General features: G+C 44.0%; 1 protein-coding gene across 2 annotated transcripts; it reads right to left on the bottom strand.

Annotated features, from left to right (window-relative positions):
* Positions 1-266: 266 nt before the first annotated feature.
* Positions 267-24592, bottom strand: SPDEF (SAM pointed domain containing ETS transcription factor). 2 transcript variants are annotated; one of them, XM_044676213.1, is made up of 5 exons: positions 24172-24592; positions 5513-5710; positions 4464-4508; positions 4193-4339; positions 267-445 (listed from the first exon to the last, which is right to left on the bottom strand). In XM_044676213.1, the coding sequence occupies exons 1-5, from the start codon at positions 24590-24592 to the stop codon at positions 267-269; spliced, it is 990 nt and encodes a 329-aa protein (XP_044532148.1). The 2 variants fall into 2 exon arrangements, with proteins under 2 accessions (XP_044532148.1, XP_044532149.1); XM_044676214.1 differs by lacking the exon at positions 4464-4508.

Raw genomic sequence — 24592 nt, forward strand, 5'->3', positions numbered from 1 at the left:
AACACAGGCCCCTTGTACCTTGGACAGGGCTCAGCTCTGAGCAGGGCAAGGAACCAAGCTAGTAAGGAGCCTCACTGGTCCCCTTGGCCTGGGCACAGTTCCCAGCGGCCCTGGCTCAGGACAGGGGTTCTGGGTAGAGGAGGCAGAGCCTCGGATAGGGTTGGGGGGGCAAAGCTGAGGGAGAGGTAAGCCAGTGGGATGAGATCAGGGCGCATCTTGCTTTGTCCCTCTTCTGGCTCCCGGCCAGTACCCAGAGATGCTCCCAGTCAGACAGGATGCACAAACTGGTAAACCAATCGCTGGGAAATGTCAGGTTTGCGAATGATCCCCTTCTTGTAATACTGGCGGATGGAGCGGCTCAGCTTGTCATAGTTCATGGCCGGACGATTCTTGCGGATGCCCCACAGCCGGGCTACCTGGGCTGAGTCCTCGATCTTGAAAATGCCTGGAGGATGTTTGTGATGTGAATGTAAGAAATCAGGGGAGGAGAGCAGGGCGAAGAACAGAGGGATAAGGGAAGAGAGATGGAGTTCATTTAGATCAGTTTGAGAATTTTGGATGGAGGGGGCGTTTGCAGAGTCTCTGCTCTAGACCAAACTGCAGAAGGGAAATAAAGGAGGCATCTGATGGGGAGGGGAGGGCAGGTAGTCTTCCCTCCTAAACCTCCCCTGCAAATCAGAAGTATACCCAAAGTCTCATAATAAGTCTGTGAGTCCATCTTTGTGCCTTCAGGCAGAACTCTAGCTGGATCACTAAGGATGGAGAGCTCCCAGGTTGCCCTTTTCCTTTAAATCCACTTTCTAGGATGGGGCAACATTTTCTATTTTCTCTTGGATATGCATTTTGGCATTCCCTCAACCCATTCCACCAAGAAGCTTCTTCTAATTGTTCCCTACAGTTGCTCTTGCTGTAATCAGACTCTCCGCCATTCTTCAAGGCCAAGTTTGAGTTCTACCTATGTCCTCTTCACTACTTGAGTTCATGATGTTATTGTTCAATCTCATCGGACTCTATTTGACCCCACGGACGTTGACCATTGGCTTTTCTTGGTAAAGACACTGGAGTAGTTTGCCATTTCCTTCTCCAGGGTCCTCCTTTTACAAATGAAGACCTGAGGCAAATAGGGGTTCATTGACTTGCCCAAGGTTTCACAGTAGAGTGTCTGAGGCCAGATTTGAATTCAGATCTTCCTAACTCCAGACCTGAGGCTCTACATACTGCATCATCTAGCTTCCCAGTCCATAATGACTTTTCCCTTACAATCCCTAAAGAGGCCAGCAGCCTAGAGTAGTGAAAAGAGCATCTGACTGGTGTCAGAAGACGTGGGTTCAAATCCAGGCTTTAGTACTTATTGGCAATATGACTGTGGTCAAGCCACTTGGGCTTTTGAACAAAGCATTGGACAAAGTCTCACGTTAATCTTGTGAACAAGATGGGATCAATGGGGAATAAAAGACAGCAAGACTACATGGATTCAAAACTGATTGAATGACCAGATAATAATCATGATCATCATCATCAACATCATCTTATTAGTAATAGTTAGCAATTTTCATATAATCATTTCTTTTTTTTAAGATCTGTAAAGCACTTTACAAATATCCTATTGGATCCCCACAACTCTGGGAAATAGGTGTTATTATATATAACTCTCCTAATTGCTGAACATGCCATCTTTGTCCAGTAACCACCAGGAGGGCTCGCTACTGAGGGAAATGAATCAGAATTTTTGGGGAGGAAATGAATTACATCAATCTCCACATGCTCACAATAAAGGCAACTGGAACACATCAGGAAGCTGCAACTAATTGGGAGAATGGAGCACGGGTTCTCCTTGGCAAAAGCAAATAGAAGGGTGGCAGCTAGATAGGTTAGTACAATTGAGAGCCAGGCAAGAGATGGGAGGTCCTGGGTTCAAATCTGACCTCAGACACTTCCTAGCTTTGTGATCCTGGACAAGTCATTTAATCCCCATTGCTTAGCCCTTACTGCTTTTCTGCCTTGGAACCAATTGATTCCAAGATGGAAGGTAAGGGTTATTTGGTTGTTGTTGCTGTTGTTTTCTTTTTAAGATCAAATAGAAGATGAAGCTAATTTTGTCTTGTGGGGCAAAGGCAACAAGAAATGGCTCTTTGTGAGACATGAAGCCAACCACTTTGCATTGTTAATGTGGAGTGTAAGCAAAAAAGATCAACATGAAAATAAAAACATTTTTATATATTGATAACATCGGAGGCAGAGGGGGTAAGGAGGTAGAGAAATTATACGACAGCATCACTTTTGTTGTTATTGTTGGGCAGCTAGGTAGCACAACAGAGAGAGTGCTGGTCCTGGAGTCAGGAAGATTCATCTTCCCAAGTTCAAATCTGGCCTCACACACTTACTAGCTGTGTGACCTGGGCAAGTCATTTAACCTTGTTTGCCTCTGTTTCCTCAACTGTAAAATGAGCTGTGGGAAGAAATGGCAAACCACTCTAATATCTTTGCCAAGAAAACCCAAATAGAGTTACAAGTGATGGGATTGAACAACAAAAAACAACTTAACATTTGTTGCTACAGCATCATAGTCAGCATAGAGGAGGCTGGTGAAAAATATGTTGGAAAATAAGGTTCAGGATCAAGAAACCAAAAAAGGCTGAAAGATTGCAATTTACACAAAAACCATATATCATGAATATGTTACTCAAGAAGAGGAGCACCAAATAATCCTTCAAAAACTCTGAAAATAGCAATAACTGAACAGACAGAAAATGGATGGTTACTGATGTGTGGGATCATTCACAAAGCAGCTGTCAAAACATTAACTTGTTAAAGCAAAAAAAGAATCAAAACCAGAATTTTAAAAAAAGAATAAAAAGCCAAGCAGGAATTATTGTGTAGATGGGGAAAAAAACAACTCTAAAAAATGAATAGCTATTGACCAGGAAACACTTGAACACTAGTGTATATAAATGTGAAATTCTAACTATGAGGGTTTCTGAGAAACATGGGAAGACTTGTATGAACTGATATAGAGTGAAGGAAAGACCAGAAAAAAACGATATACGCCATGACCATAGCTAGGTGGCACAGCATATAGGACAATGAATCTTAGAGTTAGGAAAACCTGAATTTAAATCTGGTCTCAGACATTTACTAGCTGGGTGACCCTGGACAAGTCACTTAACCCCCATTGCCTAGCCCTTATTGCTCTTCTGCCTTGGAACCAACACATGATATTGACTCTAAGACAGAAGGTAAGGATTTTTTTTAAAATACTTTTTTTAAAATATAGGATGGCTCTCTGGGAGTGGAAGGGGAAGGATACTGCTCATAACTATGATGATGTAAATAAAGATGACATCTATTGAAAACTTATTTTAAAAAATAAGTAAATAAGTGCTTATTGAATTTAATCATGTACAAGTCTTATAAAATAGAAAATCAAAAAGTTGTATGACCAGTAAAGGAGGTGGGATGAAGCTAGGCGTTTAGGGAGACCAAAGGATAACAGAGAGTGAGTGCCTAAGGGCTACGATAGTACCCTTTTGCCCTTATAATGTTGAGATCTAGTCAAGAAAATCTCTCTGGTATGATTTATGGTAGAGCATGGATAAGTATTACACAGGATGAGAAGGTGTGAATAGATTTGTTTTCTTTTTTTCCTTGTTGGAAGGAGGATCTTTGCCAAGAACACAGATATAATGAAGTAGAAATCAATGTAAATAGAAGTCTCTAGTGGGATCTGTCCTTGGTTCTGTTTTGTTCATTTTTTTTAATCCGTGATTTGGATAAAGGCACAGACATCATGCTTAGCAAATTTGCAGATGACACAATGTTGAATTAAGTAGCTACAGAATCAAAAAAACCTAAAAGATTCCAACAATTCTAAAATATAAGACCAGGTCTTATCAGATGAAATTTAGTGGTGACAAATGCAAAGTCAGATCTGGGTCTAAAAAAAAATTGCACAAGCTCATGATGGTAGAGGCATAGCTAGGTTTGTGTGAAAAAAGATGAAGGGGTCTTATTTGATTAGAAACTTGACAGGATTGTGATATGGAGGCCTAAAATGCTAATGTGATCTTAGATTGTATTAAGTGAGGCCAAGCATCAAAAAAAAAATGACCATTCAACTCTGCCTGGTCAGAGTCTTCCCAGTGCCCAACGTGGCCCTTGCCACCATTCTCCTTCCTGAGAATTCTCCACTCACCTTTCTCCTTATTGAGCCATCGGATGAAGCGGCCATAGCTATGTGGTTTGAGCAAGAGCTCTTTAAGGAACTGCCAAAGGTGGATAGGCTGGCCAGAGCAGGAAGAGTCCACTTCATTGTTGTTCCAGGTCTCCTCGCTCCCCACGGCTGGAGGAGAGATAGACTACTGAGTCCTGGAGTGCCTAGAAGGGCTCCCCGTTTGTCTTGGCTCATCTGCACCCCTTCCCCTACTCCCTTACCACCCTAGACCCAAACCTCCCAAGGGTCTCACCACAGACGTGCAGAGCTCCAGAAGTTCTCTCTTTCATCCAGGCGGCTGTAGCAGAAGGAAGGGCTTGATGAGAATCACAGAGACACCAGCCTGAGTGTCAGGGAAGAGGAAGGCAGGGACCTTAGGACCCTGGTCCAAGAGCTGGAAGAAACTTCAGAGGCCATCAAGTCCAAACCTCTTATTTTATAGATAAGGAAACTGAGGCCGGGAGGTAAAGTGATTTACCCCATTAGAGGTGGGATTGGAACCCAAGTCCTCTGACTCAGACCCAGCCTTCTTTCTCCTGGACCATGTGGGGACTGAACTGCAGGGCTCAAAATAAGTGTATTATTAATGTGGAAAACAATAATAAGATCTGAGGATGCACTAAGAGATGTGGTATCCAGAAAGGAGGAGGAGATGGTCAGGGCATATCTAGAAGGTTCGGTTCTAGGGGTTCTGTTTAAAAGAATATTGGCATGTTGGAGCTTGTCCAGAGGAGGATGGCTCAGAATGATTGCAGGGATTTAAGTCAGAAGTATATGGCAGGGTAGAAGACAGGACTGGAGCTAGTGCTGAGGTTGGGAATGGGAATGGAATTAGAACTGGGAAAGGGACCACAAGTAGGGCTAGAACAGAGGATCACGGAATTAGAACTGGAAGGGACCAGTCCAACTCCTCTCTCCCATTTTGCGTTTGAGGAAACGGAGTAATCAATGCAACTAGGAACTTCTGGGGTGGGATTTGAACCCCATCTTTGTGCCTGCAAGCTCAGGGTCCTCTATCCAACATATCAGGGAATGGGGGTGATGCAGGAGATGGGTTTGGGGGCCAAGATCAAAGGACTTGTCTGTTTTCCCTAGAAGAGAGTAAATGACTTCCCACCTGGAGCCCAGATGTGTCTTCTTGGCATGTTCTGTTCCAGGATAAAGGTCAGTATAGGGTAGGATGTCACCGTGGTTAGTAGCAGCCAGTGAGGAGGAGCAGGAGAGTGCCTAGAACCCTTGCCCCTTGGGTTTGCGGTAGTCCAGCCTTTGCCCCACTGTCCTTCACCCCCTGCCCATGCCTACCTGATTTCCAGATATCCAAGTGAGCGTGCAGAATATCACCACATAGAGGGGAGCGCTGGCGGAACTGCTCTTCTGACATGGCACACAGCTCCTTGCCCCCCAGCTCTTGGAAGGCTTTGCCCACCGGAGGCAGCCGGTACTGGTGCTCTGTCCAAAGCAGCCACTTCTGCACATTTCCAGGACTCCAGTCACTGGGGTCTGTTGGGGGGAAAAGTTCTACTCTCAGTTCCTGAGACTACAATGCCTCTTCATGGGAAGGGGATTGAGGCTTCTCTACACCTTTTCCCTTCCTAGTTCCCCAACACCTATTTTTTTCCTTTTCACAGGATATAGATAGGTTCCTTTTCTCCCCAACCAAACCCCTAAAAGCAGGGGTGAATTTTTATTTATTTTTTACTTTTTTTAAAAATGCATTTTTATTTATTCATTTTTAAGCCCTCACCTTCTGTCTTAGAATCAATACTAAGTATTAGTTCCAAGGGATAAGAGCCATAAGGTTAAGTGATTTGCCCAGGGTCACACAGCTAAGAAGTGTCTGAGGCTAGATTTGAACCCAGCATCTCCTGCCTGCAGGCCTGGCTCTCTATCCACTGAACCACCTAGCCACTCCGAGGCACACATTTTTAATCTTCCTTGTATCTTTCTCAAGTGCCCAGGACAGGACTAACCACATAATGAGCAAACAATGGACAACCTCTGAGATCCTTTCCAATCCTGTGAAGTACTTATTGACATTAATGTTATGATGTGAAGGATCCCTTCCAAGATAGCTCTCTTGCCCCTAAGAAAGATATCTTCCCCCAAAGGCTACCAGAGCACATGCAATTCTAGCACCAAAGATTTATTCTTCTGGGTGTTGAAAGTTTTTGCAACTTTTTCCTGTTTAAGGTGAAATTTCTCAAGAATAAATGTAAAATCTTACACAGATTCAAAAAATCAATTTCACAAGTATAAAATAGCTATGTAGCAGTAGTTCAAGGGTGGGGAAAGATCTGGGGTTTTTAAGAAAACCCAATGTAAGACGCAGCATAGGGAAGTCAAAAATTACTTGAGTCTTAGTCTTCATTAAGAGAAATCTTGTTCAGAAAACTCTATTCCATCCTGATCAGACAATGTTTGAAGTCAATTCTGGATGCTCATTTGATACTGACTCAATGGAGGGTGTCTATGGCAACCTGGATGGGCCTGGAGGCTTAAGGAGAGATGGGATTAGAGTTGTGATTTCATTGATATTATGAAGAGATTCCTTCTATCTTCTCTGAAATTTAGAGACTTGCCCAGAGTCCTACAGCTATTATTATGTAACAAAGGCAGGTCTTGAATCCACATCTCTCTGTCCACTAGACCACACTGTCCCTGGATGCCATAGATGCAAATTGAAAACTTATGAAGGGCTCAGGTAGCACAATGCTGATTGCATCCTACTAAAATCTCAGCTGTTTGCCTTTGCTCCTACACATCTGCTGCTTTACATAAGAGAAGAAAATCACACAATTACTCTGATTGAGTCCACTACAAATTTATGTTTTGTTGTAATTTAGTCATTTTCAATCATGTCTGACTCTTTCTGACTGCTTTTGGAGTTTTCTTGGGAAAAAAATACTGGAATGGTTTGCCATTTTCTTCTTTAGCTCATTTTACAGATGAGGAAACTGAGGCCAACAGGATGACAGGACTTGCCCAGGGTCATACAGCTAGGAAGTGTCTAAGATCAGATTTGAAGTCAGATCTTTCTGTCTCCAGACCCAGAGTTCTTTCCACTGCACCACTTAGCTGCCCAATCCTATAACTCCTTTATCCATTCAATATTCCACTCTCCACAGAAGCTCTTCCAGACCTTTTCATCTCTCCTTAAATTTCACATGGCTTCCCCTCCTCATACTCTCTCAAGTGAGAACCTTGCCTTATATTTCCTTTTTTTTTTTTTAAACCATTACCTTCTTTCTTAGAATTTATACTTAGATATTGGGTCCAAGGCAGAAAAATGATAAGGGTTAAGTGACTTGCTCAGGATCACACAGCTAGGAAGTGTCTGAGGCCAGATTTGAACCCAGGACCTCTCATCTCTAGTCCTGGATCTCTATCTACCAAGCCACCCACCTGTCCCCCTTGCCATATATTTCATCCACTGTGAGCTTCCTCTTTTCTCCTCTTCCTCACCTCATATCACTCAGATGCCTTCTAACACTAGCTCCTCCTTCATCTCTATCTCACAGAAACAGGTGGTCTTTCTCCTTACCAAAGCTAACCCTTCAATCTGCACAGCAGACCCCATTCCATACCCTCTTCTCCAGCAGGTTGTCCCTTTCTGTCATCTCCATTTATCTTCAGTCTCTTCCAGTCTATTGGTTTCTTCCCAACAGCCTATGACTAGGCTCATGTCTTCCCTTATTCTCCAAAAACCCTTACCAGATCCTTCCATCCCTATTATCATCCTCTGTCTTCTCCCCTCTGTGGTCAGCTCCTTGAAAAGACCATGCCCAACAGGTGTCTCCGCTTTCTCTGCTCTTATTTCTTAGTCCCTTGCAGTCTGGTATCTGACCTGTGGTTCCACTGAAACTCTTTACTCCAAAGTCAGCAATGATTTTTCCCACTCTTCATTCTTCTTGACCTCTCTGACACCTTTGATACTGCTGACCACTCTCTTCTGGACATTCTCTTCTCTCTAGGTTCTCATTCTACCTATCCAGCTGCTTCCCCTCCATCTCCTTAGCTAGGTCCTCCTCCAGAACATCCTCTAAGTGTAGGTGTCCCTCAGGGTTCTGTTCTGGGTCCTCTTCTCTTCTCCCTCCAGACTAATTCACTTGGCCATCACATCAGCTCCTATAGATTTAATGGCCGTCTCTGTACTGATGATTCTCAAGTCTACCTTTTTGCTCTAAACTCTCTACCATCCCCCAATTTCACACTTCCATTTGCCTTTTAGATAGCTCAAATTGAATGTGACTTACTCAGGATCACAGGGCTAATGAGACCAGTCTAGGCTTCAGATCCATCTGACTCTAGATCCATTTATCTACCCAGAAGGTTCATCGGTTTGTGATCAGATAAGAAACAGGAAAACTGGGTAGGATTATATCTAAGTGGGGGACACACCAAGGTTTCCTTCTAAGGAAAATGGATGGGGCCAAGGGGTGGCCAAGAGAGATGCTGGCTATATATCAGGAAGCCTATTTGGCCTAGCAGCCCTTCTTTAGGCTTCAATTTTCTCTTTGTTGGTAAAAAAGAGAGTGTTGGAGTAGATAATCTCAAAGGTCCCTTTCTGAGGCAAACATTCCATGGTTCCATGATATTATAAGTATGAATTAGCCTTGATGTCTGGATTCTGATTATTTTAGGCTGAGCTGTAATTCAAAAATCAGTGCTCTGAGGGTTATTTTTCTTTCTTTTCCTTATATAAAGCCATCCTTTGTAGGTAAGTGCATTAAGGAGAGTTCCATGCTCTAGCCAAGAGAATTTGGGAGAAATGGCGAATCCCGCAGGCCTGTGTTTATAGAAGCAGCCAGGTGGCGCAGTGGAGAGTGAAATATTGTGGATATTTATTGATGTTGTTGAGGAGGATGCTGGGGTAAAATACTTTGTTGATGTTCACAAAAGTATCTTTCAGCTCTCCCCTCAGAAGGAAAGCCAGGAATGACTTCCCTTCACCAGGCCAGTATGTACCTTACTTGGAGACTATTTGCAAAAAATCTATTTACTTATATATTTATTTAGATTTAACATATATAAGTATAAGGATTAGTAACAAGGAAGCCTTAACACTAAAAGGAAACTATCTCCACCTCATGGTGAACTCTTCTTTGTCATCCAGCTACTCTGAAACTGCCTAGCATTTATTAAAAAAAAAACCCAAACACTCTCTGACTACAATCTAACTATAATCTTATTAAAATTAACTTAATATTATTAAAGATATTTTATAATAAATAAGGTAATAAATATAAAATATATAAAATTTTTATAATAAATAAATATAAAATATAAAAAATAAATAAAAATAAATAGATAAAGTAAACACCAAGTCTGTCGGCCTAATATGGAAGAAGTTGGCTGACCAAAGGGTAACCCTGAGATGGCCCAGAGTCCAGGCAAACAGGCCTTCGATCTTTCTTCTCTCAGAACCATTCTCCACTAAAGCAGATCTGCCAACTTCTTTCTCCAAGATGAATTCTCATGGTAAAGAGGGTAAGAAAACCTCTCCAGATGGTTTAGAGTTCTCTCTCCCCTAGAGAGAGCAAAGAACAAGGTCTGGGACGTCTATCTTCACCAGAAGCCAGAGAGAATTTCTCTAACTGACGCCAGTGAGTGAGTGTCCATAACTCTCCCAGCTCAGTCACCAACTGTCAGAATTTTATCTGCTTCTCACCTTCCAAAAGTTCGTGATGTCACACACAGCCCCGCTGCCTTGCCTGCAACCTCAGAGACCCTTTTTCTCAAAGTTCTTTTATCTTATCAGTACCTAATCAACAGATTTCCTAATTTCCTTACTACAATAGTCAGGAGTCAGGAGAACCCAGGTTAAAATCTGGTCTCAGACACTTAATAGCTGCATGATCCTGAGCAAGTAATTTAACTCAATTTGCCTCAGTTTCCTCATCTGCAAAATGAACCAGAGAAGGAAATGGCAAACTGTTCCGGTATCTCGGCCAAGAAAACCCCAAATAGGGTCATGGAGAGTCTGAAGTGACTGAACAACAATAACAAACAGATGCTGGTTATGAGATAATAAAATGTCGGTTTGCAAAGGAAAAGATCATTTGGTCCAATCCTTCCAACAGGTCAAGATTTGAACCTTGTACCCACCAAGACCATTGATCTTTCTCCCTTATCCATAGCATCCAAAAACTCTTCAACCCCTACGAGCAAAGATGAGCTATAGGCTAGTATAATGATACTAAAGGAAACCAGCCAGTGGACTAAGGAGTCTGGTATGGGGTCTTCAGTGGGATGGAGCTTGGCTGGTCTCTCTTCTGGCCCAGGGACTCACGTCTACCTCATAGAGATGAACACTGACCTTGAATGATAACAGTCATAGTAATAGCTACCATTCATACAGCACCTGTATGTGCCAGACACTTTGCCAGCTTGAGGGCTGGGTCTAAAATCGGAAAGACTCATCTTCTTGAGTCCAAATCAAGGGAAACCTAGAGAAGTCATTTACCCTCCAATGAGCTGGAGAGGGAAATGGAAAACAGCTCCAGTAGCTTTGCCCTGAAAACCCCACATGGGGTAATGAAGAGTTGGACATGACTAAAGAACAATTATCATTCCCATTTTAGAAATGAGGAAACTGAAGCTACTTAGCCCAGATTTGCCCAGAGTCACACAGCTTGTAAGTTTTTGAGGCCAAATTGGAACTCGCACGTTCCCCACTCCTGCTCAAGCACTCTATCCTCTGGACCACCCAGTCGCCCCAATTTATTCAGCCTTTCTGCACCTCAACTCCTTGATCTGTAAGATGAAGATAACACTCCACACCTGACCTAGAAGGAGAGAGTAGCTGATCAGGATCATGGGCCTGAGAGCAACATAAAAAAATTTGGCTTTCTATAGAAATATTGGTGTTATAGGGATAACACTGGATTTGGAGCTAAAGGACCTGAGTTGGAATCCTGGCTCTGCTGTTTTTAATATCTCTGTAACTTGAGACCTCTCTCTTAACTTCTGTTTGCCTCTGTTTCCTCATCTGTAAAATGAAGGTGCTAGACAAGATGTTCTCTCTCTGCCTCCAGCAGTCTACAATTTCTGTTATTACAACATAAAAGGGCAGGTGGGGAAAGGAGGGGAGCTGAAAAATAAACAGACTATTTCACAGTTGTGCCTGGGGCTAACCTAGGTTCTGCTCCAATCCCCCTCTCCCCTCCTTTGGTCTCTGAAACTCAAAATAGGCACCCAGGAGGAGAGCCAGCCTGACCTTGGCATGGAGCCAGCGAGGTCTGGGCATCTCCTCAGAGGGATCCTTGCCTCCCGTGGCTGTCGGGTCATTCTGCTTCTCCTTCAGGGGCTTTGGGCCGGGGCTGTCTTAGATGTGGACAGAAGAATCCCCCCACCCCACCCCCACCACAACCACTCGGAGCCATCTGAAAGTAGAAGGGGTTGCCCGGGCAGGCGGGAGATTCCCCACTCCTGGGGTTCATCACACAGAGCCTGGAGGAACTCGTGCCAGGGATGTTAGAGAAGGGAACAGGTTGGACCAGATCCCCACCGAGTTCTCTTCCAGCTCTGAGGTCCTGTGATTTAGAGGCAGGGGAGGGGGTGAAAGATCTGCGGGCCCTTCCTGGGGATCCTTTCCCTTCCTCTTCTCCACCCTGTGCCCTACACAGCCTTTGTGGTTGGCAGGGAGGAGTAGGCATGGGGGCAGGGATGGCAGGAACACAATGGGGCTCTCCTGATGAACACCCTGGTCCCAGGGGCCCAGTGCCCAGGCTCTGATGACCTGCCTCAGCTGCCCCTACTTAATCAGACCATTTTCTTGCCCATGTCAAAGCAATTTGTTCCTGTCTCCATTGTTCAGAGAACAGAGACACCTCCCTGGGAGCACCTGGGGTGGGGAGTGGGGAGGGTGGGAAAAGTCTCTGACCAGGGACACAGGCAGGGCTGGGAGCACTGATTTTGGGAGGAGGGGCCGGGACAGAGAAAGAGAGGACCAACCTGAGATCTGTGGGGAGACAGTGGGTCCCCTCCAGGGACAGGAGGAGGGCAGCTTTGAGGGGTCAAAATTTCCTGGACTCCAGGAAATATGGGAGGCACCGATGGCTCCAGAGCCCAGGCAGGGGCTGCCCTGTTCCCAGGGCAGGGAGGAGCTCAGAGTCAGTGGTTAGGGGCACTACTAGTGCAGATGGAAACTCTGGATAAGACAGGAAGGTTCAAACACACGAGGACACAAAACTCAGGGGCTCCTTGGCTGCATCTCCTTTAAGGAATTATTTTGTATTAGATTATTGGAGCCTGATACATTTCAACAAACATTTATTCAGCCGTGCTATGTGCCAGGGGAAGGGCAGCATGGCAGAAAAGAGAGAGAGAGAGGGAGGGAGGGGGGAGAGAGAGAAGAAGAAGAAAGAAAGAAGGGAGAAAGAAGAGAGAGGGAGAGGGAGAGAGAGGGAAGGAAAGAGAGAGAGAGGAGAGAGACAGAGAGAGAGAGAGAGAGAGAGTGCACAAGCGAGAAGACAAAGTCAGAGAGACAGAAAAAGACAGAGAGACACAGAGAGACACACACAAGGGACAGAGAGACAGAGAGACAGAAAAAGAGAGACACAGAGAGAGAAACACACACAGAGACAGACACAGAGACACACAGAGAGAGACAGACACACAGAGAGATAGACACACACAGAGAGAGATACAGACAGACAGATAGACAGACAGACAGAGAAACCTTTGCAAAACAGGTCTAGGATTCAAATCCTAACTTTTATGCATGCTAGCTATGAGACCCTGGGCAAGTCACTTATCTCTTATTGTACCCAGACAACTCTCTCTCTTGAAAAACCCTCTGTCTTAGTATCAATTCTAAAAAAATGAGCAGCAAGGACTAGGCAATGGGGGTTAAGGGAATTGCTCGGGAGCCTACAACTAGGAAATGTCTGAGGTCACATTTAAACTCAGGTCCTCCCATTTTCAGGCCTGGCTCTCAGTCCACTGAACTACCCAGCTGCCCCTTAGCAACACTCTAAGATAGGAGTACCTAACCTTGATTTTCTTGCCTTTTTTTTTTTTTTTTTTTTAAATATCACTGACTCCTTCAGTTGTCTGGCCAAGCCAAGCCTATGAACCCCTTTCTCAGAATAATATTTTTACACAATTGAAGGAAATATTGACTTTCAGTCCCCCCTCCCCCTTCACAAGGTCCCTGAAATCTATCCCTGGGGCCCGTTTTTGAGGGGAGGGGGCCTGCAGACCCCAGGCTAAGAATCCTCTACTCCAAGACTTTGAGCAGCTCTAGATCTGCCCTGATGGAGGGAATATTAATGAGATCACAGATTCTTTTCCTTTTTTCTTTTTTAAGTGCTGGTTATACAAGGATGGAGAAGAAGCCGGTTTGTGTCCTTGGGGATCTCAGTCAAAGGGAAATCTGACTTGGAGACAAGTAAGTATGACACAAAGCAGAGTGGGAGAAAGGTAAAGGGAGAGAGGGATGGAGAACCAGCAGAGAACACGAGGAAGGAGACTTCTCAGCAGCAGCAGCAGGGAGCCCAGAAGGATTCAGAGAGAAGCCAGAACCTAAGCCAGATGGCCCAGTGTAGCCCCCAATAGTGAGAGCAGGCCCCAGGAAAATAACAGCTGTAGCTTAGAAGTAGTCAGACTCGTAGCTTCCCCCCAACCCCAGCATGAGGACTTAATCTAATTCTTCCCCAAATACTAAATGTCCTTCCAAGAAATTACTGATGCAAGAATTCTATGAGAAACTTAGCCAGGTATTACACATTGACGTATTGATTTATGTCATTGGGCCTGGAGTCAGAAAGAGCTGAGTTCAAATCCAGCCTCAAACATTTAGCTAGCTGTGTGCCCCCAGGCAAGTCACTTCACCTTGTTGGCCTCGGTTTCCTCATCTGTAAAATGAGCCAGAGAAGGAAATGACAAACCACTCTAGTGTCTCTGCCAAGAAAACCCAAAGGAGTCAGAAAGACTCAGACACAACTGAAGAGCAACAACAAAAATTCACCCTCATTGTGTGTCCCAGTCCTGCTAATTCTCCCTTCACTACCTCTCTCAAACATCCCTTTTTCTTCTCTACTGCGGTGCAGACCCTCACCATATCACACCTGGCCTCTGGTTGCTTCTTATTCCAAGTCTCTCCAACTCCAATCAATCAGCCACCCAACTGTCAAACTGATCTTCAAGTTCAGTTCGGACTGACCTCTTACTCAATAAAGTCCAGTGGCTCCCTATCACCTCCAGGATCAAAGAGAAAATCCTCTGGGTGGTATTCAAAGCCCCTCATAAATAGATCTCTTCCTATCTTTCTAGTCTTATACCTTTTTTTTTTTTTTTAACTTTTAATTTCTGTCATAGAATCAGTTCCGTGTATTGGTTCCAAGGCAGAAGAGCTGGAAGGGTTAGGCAATAGGGGTTAAGTGACTTGCCCAGGGTCACACAGCTAGGAGGTGTCTGAGGCTAGATTTGAACCTCCCCTCTCCAGGCCTGGTTCTCCATCCACTGAGCCACCCAGCTGCCCTGGGGCCATTTTTTTTTCCCTTTGGCTCCCAAGTCTAACCCACTTTCCACTGAATTATAAGAGAAGCAGAGATTTAGAATGCCACATAAAAGGGACGCAACAAAGGCAGCTTCCATATTCCGTCCCACTCGGGCACATATTTTAGGGCCAGAAAAGCCCTGTTTTCTGTCGCTAGATGGTTTTTATTCTATGAAAGGTGAAGACTCGGGCTCCAGAAAAGGCTCGAAGGAAGTAACTGGCAGTAACTGCGCAAACTGCAGACCTTGGCCCAGCTCTGCTTAGGGCGAGCCATCGCTCAGCCTAGCCGCTAGCGACCTTGTGGTTGTTCCTCTGGCTGAGCCGTGCCATCATCCACACGGAAGGACGGAAGGCAGCCAGAAGTACTGGTTTGGGAAGCCGGTGGGAGGACCCAAGAAGGCGCCCAGTCGGAGTGGAGAAAAGAGTCAGGAGGCTGATAGAGCGGCGGGAGGACAGCCAGACAAGATGGCTGACCTACCCAAGGGACAAAGCAATTGTGAAACTCCCAGAAAAAAAAAAAGCATGGGATATTGGGGGGGGGGGGGGTGAAGGGGAAAGTAAAAACATGAATCATGTAACCATGGATAACTTCTAAAAAATAAAATATTTAAATCTTAAAAAAAAAAAAAGAAGGAAGCAGAAAAAAATAAAAGAAAAAAGCATGGGTGGCAAGAGAAAGAGAGGGTGGCTAGGCGGATAGAGGAAGCGTCTGGAGTCAGGACAGACCTGAGTTCAAAACCCACCTCAGGCTGAGATCCTCAGATCTAGCCTTGCAAACATCGTCGTACTCCAGAGAAAGAACTGTTGGAGTCGGAATGTAGATGGAAGCGTAGGATTTTTCAGTTGTTTTTCTGGGTTTATGTTTTGGGGTTTGGGTTTTATAAGATGACTCACTTAACAAAATGAACAAGATGGAAATACGGTTTGCGTGATAATACATGTATAACCCAGATCCAATCGTCCGCCAGCTCCCGGAAAGGGAAGAGAAGGGAGGGAGGGAGATGAGTTCGATGGTATAACTTGGGGAAACTTGTGTGGAAATTTGTTATTCCACGTCATTGGTAATAAATAAGTAAAATGAATTAATACATTTTTTTTAAACCTGGGAGGAACTCAGGTTCCACTGGACATGTAAAATCTTAAAGAATAAAAAGATTCAACAGGCTACCATTCCCATCGTGCTAAATTCTTCTGCTCCTTCTCTCTGTCAAGTCCCAAACTCTTTTCTTCTGAACTAGTTATGAGACGTCTGCGTGGCCTGAACCCAAACACCTGCAGTGACAATACCATTGCTGAGAGGAAAATTGTTTTCCACACCCTCTGCCCCTCCATTTCCACTTACCAGCTCCTGAGATTACCTAGTAAAGTTAGTTAAATTGAAAAAAAAAAAACTCACAAACTTTCTAGCTTTGTGACTCGGGGCAAGTCATTTCACCCCATTTGCCTCAATTTCCTCATCTGCAAGATGAGTGGGAAAAGGAAATGGCAGACCGCTCCAATATCTTTGCCAAGAAAACCCCAAATAGCTTCCTAGCTGTGCAACCCTGGGCAAGTGACTTCACCTGGTTTATCTCAGTTTCCTCATCTTTAAAATGAACTGGAAAAGGAAATGGCAAGCTTCTCCAGTGTCCCTGCCAAGAAAACCCCAAATGAAGTCACAAAGAGTTGGATGACTGAAAAATGACTAAACAAAAATAAATAAAACAAGGAAAGAACACACTGTATTTGGAGTCAGAAGGTTTGGGTACAAATCCAGCTTTGCTGAACCTTATGAGCCCATTTGGTACATTATCTATGTGACCCTGGACAAGTTCTCATTGTTGTTCAGTCATTCCAGGCAAGTCCAATTCTTTGTGACACTATTTGAGGTTTCATGGCAAAGATCCTGGAATGGTTTTCCATTTCCTTCTCCAGCTTATTTTACAGATGAGGAAACTGAGGCAAAAAGGGATAAGTGACTTGCCATGGGGCACACAGGTAGTGGTTTGCCATTTCCTTCTCCAGCTCATTTTACAAATGAGGAAACTGAGGCAAATATACCTCATTGCTATTCAGTGATTCAGTGGTTCACTGGTTCAGCTGGTGATTCAGTGGATAGAATGCTGAGCCTGGAGTCAGGAAGTCTTGAATTTAATTTTTTTTTAAATTTTAATCCTTACCTTCTATCTTAGAATATTAGTTACTAATTCCAAGGGCTAGGCAATTGGGGTTAAAAGTAACTTACCCAGAGCCATAAGGCTAAGAAATGTCTGAGACTAAATGTGAACCCAGGACTTCCCAGTCTCCAGGCTTCTCGCTATATCCACTGAGCCACCTAGTTGCCCTCTGAGTTCAAGTCTAACCTCAGGTGCTTCCTAGCTGTGTCTCCCTTGTCACTCAACCCGTTTGCCTCAACTTCCTCAACTGCTAAAATGTGGATAATAACAGCATCTCCCTTGTAGGTCTGTTGTGAAGATCAAATGACTAAATATTAATTGAAAGCACTTAGCATAATGCCTGGCACACAGTAAGTGCTTTCTTTGCCCCCCCACCCCTTCAGCTCTAAATCTGAAGTGATTCATTTAATCAACCAGCCTTTGGTAAAAGCCATGCAACGACCAAAAAACAAAGCAGTGCCTGCTCTTCAGAAGTTTCCATTCTCCTGGGAGGAAACAACCTATTTCTTCTAGGAGGAAATAACAGACAAGTTGGTGAAAACTATTTACAAAGAAATTAAAAGTAATTTTAGAGGAAGCCTCAAAGACTAAGAAGAATCAGGAAATGTCTTGTCTTGGAGGTAACACTTGAACTGAGCCTCAAAAGGAGCTGGAGATTTCAAGACATAGAGGTGAGGTAGGATCAAATGCCAGGATAATCTGGGCAAAGGCACAGAGACTGAGATGGAATGTCATGTACAGGGAACCAGTCTGACTGGATCATAAAGAATATGAGGAGGACTGTTGCGAGATGAAGTAAGTAAAGCAGTGGATAGAACATCAGGACTGGAGTCAAAAAGGATATGAGTTCAAATCCAGCCTCAGACACTTCCTAGCTCTATGATCCTAGGCAAGTCACTTCACCCTGCTTGCCTCAGTTTCCTCATCTGTAAAATAAACTAGAGAAGGAAATGGCAAATCACTCCAGTATACTTGCCAAGAAAACCCCAAATGGGGTCAGGAAGAGTCGGACATGACTGACTGAAAGGACTGAATGACAATAATGTGAGATGAATCTGGAAAAAGAGATAGGAATCAGATAATTAAAATGCCAGACTGGGGAATGGGCATTTTATCCTGGAGGCAATAGGCAGCCATTGACATTTTCTGAGAAGGAGAGTGCCATGATTAAACCTGTGTTTCAAAACGATTACCATTTTGGCAGCTTTGTGGAAGTCAGATTAGAGGGGAAGAGACTGGAGGCAAAGAGAATAATCAGAAGTCCAGTCTAGAAGGAATGAAGCTTGCACTAGGGAGGTGTGTGTGTGTGTGTGTGTGTGTGTGTGTGTGTGTGTGTGTGTAGAGAGAAAGGAACAGAGAGAGGAGATGTTGTTGAGATAGAATGAGCAAGAATTAGAAACTGGATAGACAGAGAGGGTAAAGGACAGCGAAAAGAAGAGTCTAGCATAACTGTGAGGTTATAAGTTTGAGTGACTAGAAGAGTTGTCAGAAACAGGGAAAATAGGTGGAGGGATGGGTTGATGGGAAGAGATAATAAGCTCTCTTTTGGATATGTAGAATGAATCTCAGGATGCCTTATGGGGCATTGGAGATGTCCAACAGGTCAATCAATAAATATTTATGAAGCACCAATTATGAGCTAGTCACTGCTAACTGCTGGCAATATGAAAAGAGGTAGGTGATTGGTGATATGAGCCTGAAGCTCAGGAGAGAGACAAGGTCTGAATATATAGAACTGGGAATGATCTCATAGAGATGATCATTGAGCCACTAACAGTGTTGGCGAAGATGTGGCACGTGTGCAGAGTCGGCACTCAGGGAGCTGCTCCATTCCCCCTCTTCCCAGCACTTGGGGACTTTTTTTTTTTTTAAACCCTTGTACTTCGGTGTATTGTCTCATAGGTGGAAGATTGGTAAGGGTGGGCAATGGGGGTCAAGTGACTTGCCCAGGGTCACACAGCTGGAAGTGGCTGAGGCCAGGTTTGAACCTAGGACCTCCTGTCTCTAGGCCTGACTCTCACTCCACTGAGCTACCCAGCTGCCCCACCTGGGGACATTTTTTGCATGGCCCATCTCTCTGTCCAGCTGCCCAAAGCAAGCACTTTCTCCCTCAACTCTCCATTATCTGGGGGCTCACAGACAGCTTGAGTTTGCCCTCTTGGCACTCGAACTCTGAAAATGTTTGCCAACAAGACATGAGGTTGGCAAGAGAGAGTATATATATATATAGAGAGAAAAGAGGGTCCAGGGTAGAACTTTGAGGGATACACATGGCAGAATCTATGTGATGATCTAGCAAAGGATTCTGAGAATCAGAAGCCAGGTGGGAGGAGAATTACGGAAGAGAATTGTCACATAAACCCAGAAAAGAGGAGGCAGCTAGAAGGCTCAGGCAATGGAAAGCCAGACCCAGAGACAGAAGGTCCTGAGTTCAAATGTGGTCTCAGACACTTCCTAGCTGTGTGACCCTGGGCAGGTCTTTGTCTAGTTTTACTGCTCTTCTGTCTTGGAACCAATACATAGTATTGGTTCTAAGATGGAAGGTAATAATTTCAAAAAAAAAAAAAAGAAAAAGAAAAAGAAAAAGAAACTTAGAAAAGAGAGACTATCCAGGAGGAAGGGTTGTTCATCAGATGCTTTAGAAAACTCAAGGAGGATACGGAATGAGAGAAATTTCAGTAATTAATACTAGTAAGTAATTAAAAGACTATTAGTAAACATAAAAGAGACTAGCTCAATTGTGTGATGAGATTAGAAACTACATTAGAAGAGGCAGAGAAATGAGGGGAGAGGAAAGGGAAGAAATATATTGGAAAATAGCTTGAGGAGATGGTAGGGTCAAGTGAAAGTTTTTTAAGAGTGAAGAAGATCTGGCCATGTTGATGAGCATCAGAGAAGGAGCCAGTAGATAGGAAGAAACTGAAGATTAGAAATTGAGCAAAGATAATCAAGGTGGCAGCTTACCAAAGGAGGAGGCAAATGGGCAAAAACAGGGTTAGCCCTGGTGAGAAGAGCCACCTCTTCATCAGGGGTTGGAGCAAAGAAGAGTATAGAGGGGAATCTAGGTGGCTCAGTGGATTGAGAGCCAGGCCTAGAAACTAAAGGTCCTGGGTTCAAGTCTGACCTCAAACACTTCCTAGCTGTGTAACTCTCTTAACGCCCACTGCCTAGCCCTCACCACTCTTCTGCCTTGGAACCAATACACAGTATCAATTCTAAGACAGAGGGTAAGAATTGTTTTTGTTTTTGTTTTAAGAAGAGAATAGGAAATGATGACAGGAGGTTTTGAGGTATAGAATGGGGGGGAGGAGAAAGAAAGGTTATAGCAAAATGATTTATATTTTGAAATGAAGTCCTCTGCTGAGAGAAATAAGAGGCTTGAGCAGAGACTTTGAAATAGCCACTGTGGGCATCATGAAGGAATCAGTTAAGGAAAAAAAGAAGGATTGCCATACAGTGTTGAGAGGCTTGCTGAGGTCAAATAACATAATTTGGAGTGAACTCGGTCCACATGGTATGTGATTTCTTCCAGGACTATTAGGCAAATGCAAGAGGAGGGTAACTAGGGGAAAGCTTTGAAAGCGATAAACTGAGTCAGGATAAATATGATTGTTTGGGAGCATAGGAGGAACAATTGGCAGGGGTAATGCTACCTATACTACAAATACTAGACTACATTATATCCTCTCTCTCTTTCTCTCTCCCTCTTTCTCTCTATTCTATCAATCTGTCTATAAACATAAAAACTATACTACATAAGTAGTACACTACAAATACTACAAATAATAATATTATTCCAACCCTCTAAGATTTTCAAAATGTTTCCTTTACAGCAACTTGATGAGAAGAACACTGGATTTGGAGCCCAAAGACTTCAAAATTCAAATGCAGATTCTAAAGCTTACTACCTGCGTGGTCATGGACAGACAACTTTATTCTTTGAGCCTCAGTTTCCTCATGTATAAAATGAGGATAATAAGATTTACACTGCCTCCTACACAAGAATGCAGAGAAGAAACCAGTCTCTAAACATTAGGGAACCAGATAACTCGTGCTATAAGTTATTATTATTAATGAGCAGCTAGATATCGCAGTGGATAGAGCATTGGATCTGGAGTCAGGAAAACATGAGTTCAAATCTGGCTTCAAAAGTGTCTTAGTTGTGTGACTCTGGGCAGGTCATTTAATTCTGTTTGTCTCTATTTCCTCATTTGTAAAATGAGCTGCAGAAGGAAATGGCAAGCCACTCCAGTATCTTTTCTTTCTTTCTTTTTGGAATCAATACTAAGTATAAGTCAAAGAGCAATAAGGGCTGGGTTATTGGGAATAAGTGACTTGCCCAGAGCCACACAGCTAGGAAGTGTCTGAGACCAAATTTGAACACAGGTCCTCCCCATCTCCAGGCCTGGCTCTCTACCCACTGAGCTACCTAGCTCCACTATCTTTTCCAATAAAAAAAAAAAAAAACCCAAACAAACCCAAATGCGGAGTCAGGAGTCAGATGTGATTGAACAACAATTGTTATTAATTATAACAACAACAGAAATTACAGGAACAATAATCATAGGGCAGAGCTATTGAGTTCAGACTTATGCTGTTATTAATGGCTAATTAGGTGATCTTAGGCTTGGTCCCAGGCTTTTTTCCTTCTATAAAACTTTTGTTTTTATTCCTATCCCTTAAGAAAGAAATCCTTTTTAAAAAAATACAATGCTATATCTTGCACTATGGGGAAAAAGAACAGGAGAGGCAAGGAATAGTAGCAGCAATAAGGAGAGATAATGAAGTGGTTGCACTCTTACATCTTTGGGATACCTGCAAGTAAAGGTTAAGTGGAATGAGAGCCCCTAGCTGGTGGTGAGCTTGGCTCATCTTCTCTCTCATCTGGATCATACTTCACCCCATATGTCTTCATTTCTCCAGTATTTTTATATTATTGTTGTCGTTCAGTCATTTTTCAATCATGTCCAACTCTTCCTGACCAACTTGGTATTTTCCTGGCAAAGATATTGCAGTGGTTTGCCATTTCCTTCTTCAGGTCATTTTACAGATGAGGAAACTGAGGCAAACGGGGTGAAGTGACTTGCCCAGGGGCACACAGCTAGTAAATGTCTGAGACCAGATTTGAACTTGAGAAGATGAGACTTTCTGACTCCATTCCTGCTGCTGCTCTATCCACTGGACCACTTAGCTACCCAGGGGTATTTGCATTAAATGATTGAAAGAGAAATGAAGTCACAAACGCATGGAGATACCCAGGTCCATGTCAACACCCAGAAAACAGATGCTCCAACATTGCCTTTCTCTAAACTGACACAAAACCCTCCAGAGTTGCCAACTTGTCAGTCTGACACATTTCACAACTCACATCGATATAACTGCATTAAGGTTTCAGCATTTCCTTGGTCTCTGGAGCTGGAAGGGGCCTCAGCGGTGCCAATCGGTCTCATTTTGTAAAAAAGAGGAAATCAGGGCTGAGAGAGGCAAAGATCTCACACAAACCCCCCGGAACAGCTGAGATTCCTGCACTGTTCTTGTGACTAAATCTGACCCTCTCTGCATTACACCTCGGTCCGCCCTTCCTCCCCACCCCCCCCATGAAGCAAGGCAGGGCAAGTATTCTTTATCCCTATTTTATAGGATCTTTATAGCACAAAGAGACCCAACATCACCCAGCTCGGTAAATAACAGAGTGGGGGCTTGAAGCCAGGTTTTCTGACCCCATTACCAGTGCTCTTTCAAACACGCCACACGGCGCAGATAGTGCAGAATTGCCAAGTGGCAGGGCTCAGGAATCTTATCCAGAGCTCTCCTTAATCTAACCAGAGACCAGCATAGCTTCTGGAACTACCTAGCCCAGTCTAAAGTCTCTGGGTCTAGGGACTCTGGGGTGTGGCATGAATTAGAAGGCACTGAAAAAAGAGTCCAGCTAGGACTGGGGTTGGGGTTCTGCTGAAGGAATGGATTCCACTCTTGTCTGGGGTGGTTTCTTCAAGCTCCTCAATGGGGAACATTAGGTCACACATCAAGAGTAGACTGCAATAGGAAAAAGAAGTCTCAAATGGGGGCAATTTAGGGGAGGGCATAAAAAAAGGCAATAAGTTAGCTCCCACAATGGATCTCAGTTCCCTCCTTTAAAAAAAAAAAGTAAGAAGATTTGACTGGATTCCTTAAAAGTCACTTCCAGTTCTGACATTCTATATTCTTTAATATTTTTTTCAGCTCACTCTATGTTCTTTATCTTAACAACATTCTATATTTGAAGATACTTTCCAGCTCAAACATTCTATGTTCTTTATCTTAACATTCCTTGTTCTAAGGTCCCTTCCAGCCCAAATATTCTATGTTCTTTGCCTTAACAACATTCTATATTTTAAGGTTCTTTCCAGCTCCAACATTCTATGTTCTTTGTTCTCTTCCAGCTTAGAGATTCTATATTCTTTAACAACATTCTATATTTTAAGGTCCCTTCCAGCTCTGACAGTCTATGTTCTTTGTCTTAACAACATTCTATGTTTTAAAGTCTTTTCCAGCCTAGACATTTTATGTTCTTTGTTTTAACAATATTCTATATTTTAAGGTCCCTTCCAGATCCAACAGTCTATGTTCTTTATCTTCTTTAAGATACTTTCCAGCCCAGATATTCTATGTTCTTTGTCTTAATAACATTCTATATTTTAATGTCCCTTCCAGTTCTGACATTCTCTATTCTTTATCTACTTTAAGACACTTTGCAGCCCAGATAGTCTATGTTCTTTGTCTTAACAACATTCTGTAGTCTTAGGTCCCTTCCAGATCCAACAGTCTATGTTCTTTATCTTCTCTAAGGCACTTTCCAGCCCAGACAGTCTATGTTCTTTGTCTTAACAACATTCTATAGTCTTAGGTCCCTTCCAGCTCCGACATTCTGTCTTAACGTACCATGTTCTAAGGCCCCTTCCAGTTCTGACAGTCTGTTTTGACATTCTAAGTTCTAATGACCTTTCCCCAGATTCCATATTCTAAACTCCAATATTCCACATTCTAGGGCCCAAGTTTCCTTTCACCCTTGTGACTTGAGTTTATGGGCTCGGTGATTATGAGACTGACTTTTTTTTATGAGTACTACTTGACAGAGAATGAGGCTTCCACCCTGGGTACCCATCAAGGGATATGTGTCGGGAGGGACATGGGCAAAGCTCGGTGAGAAATCCTCCTCCCTCTCCCACATTTCCAGCACTCTGAGGCTTTTTCTGGCTTCAGTGACTGAGAGTTTCTCTCTCCTGCCCCGACACCCAGCCTCCCCATGCGTCCCAGCGGCCCACCTGCAGTGATGTTGAGCAGCTTGCAGGCAGTCTCAATGTCCTTCAGCACCTCCCCGACCACCATGGACTGTACTTGCTCTAATGAGTGCTCCTCCAGGGTCAGGTTACCTGGGGGGTAGTCTAGACCAGCCCCCTGGGCCTGGCTGTCGATGATGGGGCACTGCTCTGGCTCCTTGGGGGCCTCTTCACGGCCCCCATCGACAGGATCCTTCCCCGCCCAGGTTCCCTCTTCAGGGTATAGCATATCGAAGTAGGAGAGGTAGAAGGCCGACAAGCCCTGCTCAGGGGTGGCGGGCGGGCTGGGGCTCCAGCCTCTCCTCTCGGCCCCCGACCCCTTTTCCAGGCCGGTCCTTAGCCCCGTGTCAGGCAAGAGGTGGCGGGTTGGCGGTGGGGCGCTCAGGCCGGGGCTGGCGCTGCCCAT

The sequence above is a fragment of the Gracilinanus agilis genome, chromosome 4, assembly GCF_016433145.1.
Source record: "Gracilinanus agilis isolate LMUSP501 chromosome 4, AgileGrace, whole genome shotgun sequence".
Lineage (NCBI taxonomy): Eukaryota > Metazoa > Chordata > Mammalia > Didelphimorphia > Didelphidae > Gracilinanus > Gracilinanus agilis.